At 50.0% G+C, this 10920-nt stretch overlaps 1 protein-coding gene across 1 annotated transcript; it reads left to right on the plus strand.

Annotated features, from left to right (window-relative positions):
* Positions 1 to 1015: 1015 nt before the first annotated feature.
* LOC137553735 (uncharacterized) lies at positions 1016 to 1663 on the plus strand (the record flags this gene model as incomplete). The annotated part of the gene is made up of 1 exon (XM_068271468.1): positions 1016 to 1663. A coding segment is annotated over one exon (648 nt), but the record flags the coding sequence as incomplete, so codon positions are not given.
* Between the last annotated feature and the right edge of the window lie 9257 nt (positions 1664 to 10920).

Genomic DNA, 10920 nt, shown 5'->3' on the forward strand with positions numbered 1-10920 from the left:
AGAGCAGCTTCTCTCTTCTCTCTCTTATCTTTTACAAGCTGGATAAATCGTCCTCTGAGCTGGCTGGGCTTTCACATACTGAGGAATTACAAACAAGGGCAAAGCTGTTTGCAGGAAGAAAAGAGCAGCCTGAAACTTCAGTGCATGGGGGAAAGAAACACACAAATGATCTCTTGAGATTCAAAAGGAAGGCTGTGTACAGCCTGCTTGTGTATGGATGTATTTTCTATGTGTGGACATACTGTACATCAACCTACTTCCTGTTTTGGTGGCCATTTTGTTTGTTTACAAACAAACTTTTAAAAACAGTTTTTAACCACTTTTAATGCGGCGAGGAGCGGCAAAATTGTGACAGAGGGTAATAGGAGATGTCCCCTAATGCACTGGTATGTTTACTTTTGAGCGATTTTAACAATACAGATTCTCTTTAAGTGCAGAGACTAGAAACAGTTCTGCTCAGGGGCTGCTTGCTGTACAATGAGCTGCACTTGTTGCCAATAATTAATGACTAACAATATAAATCAAAGTGGCTAATGATTGATTTATAATGTAAACTAACATTATAATCCATGATTAGCCTACGCAGGCCATGCCTGTAAATATCCTGCAAATGCTGCATTTTTAAGCCTCCCCCTCCATTCCTGGTAACTAAACTAGTGGTGCTCGGATACCCCTTTTTATTATTCGAGTTTGGTCGAATTCGAATAGTAAATTATTCGAGTTTGGTCGAATATTCGAGTCGAATATTTTTTACTATTCGATTCGACCTCGGACTTCGAGCTCACTATTCGAGTCGGTATTCGAGCTCATTATTCGAGCTGACTATTCGAATTGGCCTTAAATAGCTGCCTTCCAACACTTGTTTTGAGGGTGAATGATGCAAGAAACATCTTTTTTTCAAGTAACAACAGCAAGTGATTATGTGGGGATGTTCCTTTAAAAAAAAAAAAAAGGTGGAAAGAGAAGTTGTGTCCAAAATTCTGTTCAGTACAGTGTATATACTTCTTCTTCTTCTTCTTCATCTTCTATATCTTCTTCTTCTTCTTCTTCTATATCTTCTTCTTCTTCTTCTTCTTCTTCTTCTTCTTCTATATCTTCTTCTTCTTCTCCTTCTTCATCTTCTTCTTCTTCTTCTTCTATATCTTCTTCTTCTTCTTCTTCTTCTTTTTCTTCTTCTTCTTCTTCTTCTTCTTCTTCTTCTTCTTCTTCTTCTTCTTCTATATCTTCTTCTTCTATATCTTCTTCTTCTATATCTTCTTCTTCTTCTTCTATATCGTCTTCTTCTTCATCATTTTCTTCTTCTTCATCTTCTTCTTCTTCATCATCTTCTTCTTCTTCATCTTCTTCTTCTTCTTCTTCATCTTCTTCTTCTTCTTCTTCATCATCATCTTCTTCTTCATCTTCTTCATCTTCATCTTTATCTTCTTCTTCTTCATCTTCGTCTTCTTCATCATCTTCTTCTTCTTCATCTTCTTCATCTTCATCTTCTTCATCTTCATCTTCTTCATCTTCTTCATCTTCTTCTTCTTCATCTTCTTCTTCTATATCTTTTTCTATATCTTCTTTTTCTGTATCTTCTTCTTATTATTATTTTTTTATTTCATCTTCTTCTTTTTCTATATCTTCTTATTCTTCTCCCTCTTCTTCTTCTTCTTCTCCTTCTTCTTCTTCTTTTTCTATATCTTCTTCTTCTTCTATATCGTCTTCTTCTTCTTCACTTATTTCTCTTTTATTTTTTTAAAGAAATGCAGCTATTTTTGAGCGTAATAAATAGCTGGTGGTGCACACATGTTGGAAGTGCCATTGTATGTGCTCCCTGGCAGTGGAAACACACAGACAGCAGGAGGTAAATTCAGCAGCAGGAGGAGGAGGATGAGTGTGTGGCAGCAGGCAGTCAATGAGGCAGGCAGCGTGACATAATAGCCCTGGTACCTAGCGACGATACCAGGGCGTAAATAAACACAACAGGAGGTCCCAGACAGCGGTCGTGCAGCCCACATTGTGTCCAATACACAACTGCGACAACACAGTTTTCAACCCGGGCACCTCAGAAAAATTAAACCTTTTTTTTAATGTTTTTTTTGTTTTGTTTTTATAGCAAATTACACAGATATAGCTATTGTTTGACGTAATAGCTGGTGGCAGAGTGGCAGCAGAAGGTAAATCTGTGTACCCTTGGCAGTGGGAAACACAGACAGACAGCAGCAGCAGCAGCAGGAGGAATGGAGGAGTAATGTGAGTAGCTATTGTTTGACGTAATAGCTGGTGGCAGAGTGGCAGCAGAAGGTAAATCTGTGTACCCTTGGCAGTGGGAAACACAGACAGACAGCAGCAGCAGCAGGAGGAATGGAGGAGTAGTGTGAGTGTGGCAGCAGGTAGGTAGGCAGCGTGATATAATAGCCCTGGTACCTAGCGTTGATACCAGGGCCGTAAATAAACACAACAGGAGGTCCCAGACAGCGTTCATGCAGCCCACATCGTGTCCAATACACAACTGGGACAACACAGTTTTCAACCCGGACACCTCAGAAAAATTAAACCTTTTTTTTTTTTTTTTTAATGGTTTACTTTTTTTTTTTTACAGCAAATTACACAGATATAGCTATTGTTTGGCGTAATAGCTGGTGGCAGAGTGGCAGCAGAAGGTAAAATCTGTGTACCCTTGGCAGTGGGAAACACAGACAGACAGCAGCAGCAGCAGGAGGAATGGAGGAGTAGTGTGAGTGTGGCAGTAGGTAGGTAGGCAGCGTGACATAATAGCCCTGGTACCTAGCGTTGATACCAGGGCTGTAAATAAACACAACAGGAGGTCCCAGACAGCGGTCGTGCAGCCCACATCGTGTCCAATACACAACTGGGACAACACAGTTTTCAACCCGGGCACCTCAGAAAAATTAAACCTTTTTTTTTTTTTTTTTGTAATGGTTTACTTTTTTTTTTTTTTACAGCAAATTACACAGATATAGCTATTGTTTGACGTAATAGCTGGTGGCAGAGTGGCAGCAGAAGGTAAAATCTGTGTACCCTGGCAGTGGGAAACACAGACAGACAGCAGCAGCAGCAGCAGCAGGAGGAGTGGAGGAGTAATGTGAGTAGCTATTGTTTGACGTAATAGCTGGTGGCACAGTGGCAGCAGAAGGTAAAATCTGTGTACCCTTGGCAGTGGGAAACAAAGACAGACAGCAGCAGCAGCAGGAGGAATGGAGGAGTAGTGTGAGTGTGGCAGCAGGTAGGTAGGCAGCGTGACATAATAGCCCTGGTACCTAGCGTTGATACCAGGGCTGTAAATAAACACAACAGGAGGTCCCAGACAGTGGTCGTGCAGCCCACATCGTGTCCAATACACAACTGGGACAACACAGTTTTCAACCCGGGCACCTAAGAAAAATTAAACCTTTTTTTAATGTTTTTTTTGTTTTGTTTTTAAAGCAAATTACACAGATACAGCTATTGTTTGACGTAATAGCTGGTGGCAGAGTGGCAGCAGAAGGTAAAATCTGTGTACCCTTGGCAGTGGGAAACACAGACAGACAGCAGCAGCAGCAGGAGGAATGGAGGAGTAGTGTGAGTGTGGCAGCAGGTAGGTAGGCAGCGTGACATAATAGCCCTGGTACCTAGCGTTGATACCAGGGCTGTAAATAAACACAACAGGAGGTCCCAGACAGCGGTCGTGCAGCCCACATCGTGTCCAATACACAACTGGGACAACACAGTTTTCAACCCCGGCACCTCAGAAAAATTAAACCTTTTTTTTTTTTTTTTTTGTTAAACGTAAATACAGGCAGCAGGGGCAGCTATTGTTTGACGTAATAGCTGGTGGCAGAGCGGCAGCAGAAGGTAAATCTGTGTACCCTGGCAGTGGGAAACACAGACAGACAGACAGCAGAAGGGCAGTACACAGCAGCCCACTGTAGATGTAAAATGTGTGGCTGCAGGCGACGTAATAGTCAAAGTCAACCAGGCTTAGTGAGCAGGAGCCAGGAGGTGGTAAAGGGTGGTAAGGCACATTAACGATGGTTCCTCCGGCAGCCAGTTCATGTCCCTCTCTCGCCGACAACAGGGGCCAGGAACTCGCCTTCCACCCACGCCTGGTTCATCTTGAGAAACGTCAGTCTGTCCACAGACTTGTGAGACAGACGTGAGCGTTTCTCGGTGACCACGCCACCAGCTGCACTGAAGCAGCGCTCGGACAGCACGCTGGAAGGGGGGCAGGACAGCACTTCCAGGACGTACTGCGCCAGCTCGCTCCAGATCTACAGGCGCTTGACCCAATACTCCATGGGATCAACAGGGGCATCGCTGTCAAGCCCTCTGTAGGACCCCATGTAGTCAGCCACCATGCGGGTCAGGCGCTGGCTGTGACCGGAGGAGGATGCTGCTGCATGCACCTCCTCTCTAGTCACTGCTGCCGGAGCCTCTACAGTCCTGTAGAGCTCGTTGCTGAGAGACAGCAGGTCTGTGGGGTGCTTGCTGCTGGATGCAGGCACCTGCTGCTGCCTCTGTGCTGGCTGGACAGTGGGGGTGGAAGGATGGGGGAAGGCTTCCTCCAAGCGCTCAACAAGGGCCTGCTGCAAGCTCCATATTTGTTGCGCTGGCTCTCCTCCTGCAGGCGGCAGGAACTGGCTCAACTTCCCCTTGAGGCGCGGGTCCAACATCATGCTGATCCAGATGTCCTCCCTCTGCTTCATCTGGATCACCCTGGGGTCCTTGCGCAGGCACGTCAGCATGTGCGCTGCCATTGGGAAGAGGCGGGCCACGTGTGCTGGCACATCGACGGCAGTGCTGTCCTCATCCTCCTCCTCTGCCTCCTCAGCCTCATCCTCTCTCCACCCCCGCACCAACTCAGCTGCGCTGTGCTGATCCCCCTCATCAGCAGCAAGGTCAGGGACCTCCACCAAGTCCTCCTCCTCCTCCCCCTCAGAGGTGGACTGTGCAGCTGCATGCCACTCCTGCTGGGCCAAGGCTGCTGCTCCCTGTTCCAGCAAAGCATCGAGGGCCCTGTTCAGCAGACAAACCAGGGGCACCCACTCGCAGACCATAGAATGGTCCCTGCACACCATGTTAGTGGCCTGCAGAAAGGGAGCCAGCACTAAGCACACCTGCTGCATGTGCCTCCAGTCGTCATCGGGGATGATGGACGGGATGTTGCTGGTCTTGTCCCTTTTCTGAGCGGCGGAAACAGTGGCCAGGGCAAGGTACTGGTTGACAGCGTGCATCTGTTCAACCAGACGCTCCAACATCGTCAGGGTGGAGTTCCAGCGAGTTGGAACGTCAAGGATCAGCCGATGGCATGGCAGCTCCAGCTCCTTTTGCACGTCTTCCAGGCTCGCACAGGCTGCAGCCAAGCGCCGGAAGTGACGCACAACATTCCTTGCCGTTTCCAGCAGTTCGTCCATCCCCTGGAAGGTGCGCAAGAACTTCTGCACCACCAGGTTCAGCACGTGGGCAAGACAGGGGATGTGGGTCAGGTTTCCCCTGTCGATTGCGGCAACCAGATTGGCCCCATTGTCGGCCACCACCTCTCCGACTCTGAGGCCTCTGGGGGTCAGCCAAATCCTCTCCTGCTCCTGGAGTTTGGCCAACACATGGGTTGCCGTCAGTTTGGTCTTCCCAAGGCTGACCAAGTGCAGCAGTGCTGCATGCACCTCCTCTCTAGTCACTGCTGCCGGAGCCTCTACAGTCCTGTAGAGCTCGTTGCTGAGAGACAGCAGGTCTGTGGGGTGCTTGCTGCTGGATGCAGGCACCTGCTGCTGCCTCTGTGCTGGCTGGACAGTGGGGGTGGAAGGATGGGGGAAGGCTTCCTCCAAGCGCTCAACAAGGGCCTGCTGCAAGCTCCATATTTGTTGCGCTGGCTCTCCTCCTGCAGGCGGCAGGAACTGGCTCAACTTCCCCTTGAGGCGCGGGTCCAACATCATGCTGATCCAGATGTCCTCCCTCTGCTTCATCTGGATCACCCTGGGGTCCTTGCGCAGGCACGTCAGCATGTGCGCTGCCATTGGGAAGAGGCGGGCCACGTGTGCTGGCACATCGACGGCAGTGCTGTCCTCATCCTCCTCCTCTGCCTCCTCAGCCTCATCCTCTCTCCACCCCCGCACCAACTCAGCTGCGCTGTGCTGATCCCCCTCATCAGCAGCAAGGTCAGGGACCTCCACCAAGTCCTCCTCCTCCTCCCCCTCAGAGGTGGACTGTGCAGCTGCATGCCACTCCTGCTGGGCCAAGGCTGCTGCTCCCTGTTCCAGCAAAGCATCGAGGGCCCTGTTCAGCAGACAAACCAGGGGCACCCACTCGCAGACCATAGAATGGTCCCTGCACACCATGTTAGTGGCCTGCAGAAAGGGAGCCAGCACTAAGCACACCTGCTGCATGTGCCTCCAGTCGTCATCGGGGATGATGGACGGGATGTTGCTGGTCTTGTCCCTTTTCTGAGCGGCGGAAACAGTGGCCAGGGCAAGGTACTGGTTGACAGCGTGCATCTGTTCAACCAGACGCTCCAACATCGTCAGGGTGGAGTTCCAGCGAGTTGGAACGTCAAGGATCAGCCGATGGCATGGCAGCTCCAGCTCCTTTTGCACGTCTTCCAGGCTCGCACAGGCTGCAGCCAAGCGCCGGAAGTGACGCACAACATTCCTTGCCGTTTCCAGCAGTTCGTCCATCCCCTGGAAGGTGCGCAAGAACTTCTGCACCACCAGGTTCAGCACGTGGGCAAGACAGGGGATGTGGGTCAGGTTTCCCCTGTCGATTGCGGCAACCAGATTGGCCCCATTGTCGGCCACCACCTCTCCGACTCTGAGGCCTCTGGGGGTCAGCCAAATCCTCTCCTGCTCCTGGAGTTTGGCCAACACATGGGTTGCCGTCAGTTTGGTCTTCCCAAGGCTGACCAAGTGCAGCAGCGCTTGGCAGTGGCGTGGCTTCACGCTGCTGCTGAGGCGGGGGGTTTGGCCAGGTGTGCCGGAGGATGGCAGAGGATCGGAGGAACCTGTTGCAGTTCCCCTGACCCTGCGGGGGGGCACCACCCACTGTGTTGCTGCTGCTGCTGTGCCCGCTGCTGCTCTCCCATCCTCACCCCCTTCCACCAAGCTGACCCAGTGGACAGTAAAGGACAGGTAGCGGCCTGTCCCGAAGCGGCTGCTCCAGGAGTCCATGGTGACGTGGACCCTTTCACCAACCGCGTGCTCCAGCCCTCGCTCCACATTGGCCATCACAAAGCGGTGCAGTGCAGGAATGGCCTTGCGGGCAAAGTAGTGTCTGCTGGGGAGCTGCCAGTCTGGGGCTGCACAAGCAAGCAGCACACGCATGTCGCTCCCCTCCTGCACGAGCGTGTACGGCAGGAGTTGGGAGCACATGGCCCATGCCAGCAAGCCGTTCAGCTGACGCACGCGACGGCTGCTGGGAGGCAGAGCCCTAACCACCCCCTGGAAGGACTCGCTCAAAAGGCTCTGGCGTGGCCTTTTGCTAGCACGGGAATCAGTGGACACAGCAGAGGAGGCCACTGAGGACTGGCTGCCAGAACAGGCCTCAGTGTCGGCGGCAGGAGTTACAGAGGGGGGAGGAGCAGTGCGTTTCCGCACTCCTGCTGGTGCTGCTGGAGGAGCAGGAGGGTGGGCTGCTGTTGCTGCTGCTGCTGCTGAAGGCTGTGCAGTGATGGGTGTGGTGCCACTGCCAGCACCAGATGCCTTCAGCCTCTGGAACTCCTCATGCTGGTGGAAATGTTTAGCAGCAAGGTGGTTGATGAGTGAGCTGGTGCTGAACTTTAAGGGGTCTGCACCTCTGCTCAACTTCCGCTGACAGTGGTTGCAAGTGGCGTACTTGCTGAAAACTGAGGGCATTGTGAAAAATCGCCAGATTGGTGACAAGAACAACCCCCTATGGCCTGGAGCCGCTGCTGCCTGTCTCCCTGTGGTGGTTGGGGGGGGGGCTTGGGTGCGGCTGGTGGTGGTACTGGCAGATGCTGCTGCTGCTGCTGAGCCTGAGACACCAGCAGGCTGTGGGACCTGCCTACTGCTGCCAATGCTTGCAATGATGCGCCTCCTTGCAAGGCCCACAAGCGCATCCTCCTCCTCCTCAGAGCTGCTGATGATGACATCCCCAGGTGCTGGTGGTGGCAGCACCCAGTCTTTGTCTGTCACCACGTCATCATCATCATCATCATCATCCTCCCCCTCCTGAAACATGTCCTGCTGGGATGATGACCCCCAAACTCCTCTCCTGATGCATGAATGGGCTGCTTGACTGTCGCCACAGTCTTGCTGTCCAATCCCTCATCCCCCAAAGTGCCCATCAGCATCTCCTCCTCCAAATCGCCAACAACAGCAGACAATTGACTCATGATGCCTGGGGTCAAAAGACTGCTGAATGACAGATCGCCAACTGACGGTGAACTGGCCTCCTCCCCAGGCCCTGCTGGGTGGCTGCTGCGAACAGGGGTGGTGGTGGTGGTGAGGGTGGAGGCCTCAGATGCAGAGCTGATGGCAGGCTGCTCATCCTCCGTCATCACTTGCACCACAGTGGCTGCATCCTTTTCCTCAATGGGACGTTTCCGACCCGGCTGGAGGAAAATAGGAGCAGGTACTACACGCTGCTGCTGCTGTGTCTCTGCGGCGTGAGTTGCTCCTGCTGGGCGGCGCCCAAGGCGTCCATGGCCAGTGGCTATAGGAGGAATGTTAGCCACTGACGCAGCTGCTGCTGCTGCGGAACTGTGCATGGTGGCGCGGCCACGGCTTGCCACAATGCTGCTCCCTCTCCTCTTGATTCCCTTGCTGCCCTTCCCCTTGCCCAAACCGCGCTGGCTGCCACTTCCAGACATCTTAGATGTTTTGGGCGTAAACAAAAAAGTTTTTTAAAAGGGCGGGTGAAAAAGTGGGGTACTTTAATGGAGTGGGTTGGTGGGTGAGGTGACACTAATCACTAAGTGATTAGATCGCTAAGTGATTACTAGTACAGTACTAATACAAAATACAATAATTCAGTAATCAGTAAGTGTGAACAGTGAACAGTGAGTGTGTCCCCTAGTACACTACCTAGAAAATACAATAATCAGTAGTAATCAGATTAAGTAGAAGGAAATAGAGTGTGTGTACTGAGTGCACGCACACACACACGCAGGAGCTAGCCTATGAACAGTGACTGAGTGTCCCTAGTACAGTAAGTAGTAACAGTAAGTAGTACAACTAGAAATTACAATAAGTAATCAGAAGGAAATAGAGTGTGTGTACTACTGTACAGACAGTGCACGCACACACACACACGCAGGAGCTAGCCTATGAACAGTGACTGAGTGTCCCTCCCTAGTAGTAAGTAGTAACAGTAAGTACAACTAGAAATTACAATAATCAGTAGTAATCAGAAGGAAATAGAGTGTGTGTGTACTGTACAGACAGTGCACGCACACACACACGCAGGAGCTAGCCTATGAACAGTGACTGAGTGTCCCTAGTAGTAAGTAGTAAGTAAGTACAACTAGAAATTACAATAATCAGTAGTAATCAGAAGGAAATTGAGTGTGTGTACTGCACGCACACACGCAGGAGCTATGAACAAACAGTGACAGTGAGTGTCCTAGTACAGTTACAGTATAACTACAAAATACAATCACTCAGTAGTAAAGGACAGCAGAAACACTGGTATAATATACTAACAGAGGACAGGAGGACAGCTGCCCACACAGGCAAGGCCCTGAGGCCTAAAGCTGTGTAAGCTTGCCTGCAGCAGCTGCCTGTCTCTATGTAACACACAAGCTACTAACTAAAATACAATGTCTATCTAACTAACAACAATATAGGTGTGTATAGGAGGTGTATGTGAGCAAAAACGTTAGGTAATTGACCACAATAGAGCACTTGCTAAGCCAAAGCACAAAGGAGCAGATCTCTCTCTGTACAAAGTCAGGCAAGGACGGAAAAACGGAACATGGCGGCCGCTATTTATATATTTATAGGGTAGGGGCTGGCCAGGGTCCCCCTCTGTGATTGGCTGCCGTCAGAGGGCCTGGGAGCCCTCTGATTGGCTCTAAGGACATCAATCTGGGCTATGACGCTATTCGAGCTCGGTATTCGAGCTCGAATAGCGCTGTCTGCTCGAATAGCTCGAATAGTGAGTGGGCTATTCGAGTTCACTCGAATAGCCCATTCGAATAGCTGCAGCTATTCGAGCTCGGTATTCGAGCTCGAATAGCTAAAAAAGAGCTTGAATATTCGAGCTCTGCTGAGCACCACTGAACTAAACTTCTGAAAGCAAAAAATTTCAAATTAGACCCACAGGACCCACAAGATGTATGTGTCCAAAAGATGCCTTCCACAGCTGATGATGATTTGTAGACCAGGGCATTATGCAAGACAAGCTTTGACATGAATATTGTCCATATTCAGTGCTATGGCTATGTTGAGCTTAGGTGCCAATAATGTGGCTGAATGCAACACTGTTAATGAACCCAGTGAAGCAAATTATAAAGTGTAGCTGTACATTACTTTTTTGGGGGATGGGGATTTTAAAGTTGGTCTGATGCTATCATGAAGGCAAAATTAAGGACTTTAAGTTTTGAGATTTTTCTTGTATTCTTTTTTTAGGTACTTTTAGCTCAGGTGCCTGGTTCTCCAGGTACAAGCATTTGGATGCCAGCAACACAACCTAATGCAGGTCCAGAACTGTATCACAGGGCTTAAAAATTTAATTTTAACTTCTTAAAACAGAAGATATTTCCAATAATTCAGCTGAAAGTGAGCAACTGTGGTTTCCCATGATGCATTGCTCCTGAATATGCAAATCATCTCTTTAGGCCCCTGGAAGCAAGGATGCCCAGCTGAACCTCTGGTGTATACTGAGCCTGTAGCTACTACATTTTACAGATCCACATCATCAATCCCTCATATATACAGCCTGTTTCTGACTTATTGGTCCTCATCAGTGCATGGTATGGATTGATAT

This window comes from Hyperolius riggenbachi, chromosome 1 (assembly GCF_040937935.1).
Source record: "Hyperolius riggenbachi isolate aHypRig1 chromosome 1, aHypRig1.pri, whole genome shotgun sequence".
NCBI lineage: Eukaryota > Metazoa > Chordata > Amphibia > Anura > Hyperoliidae > Hyperolius > Hyperolius riggenbachi.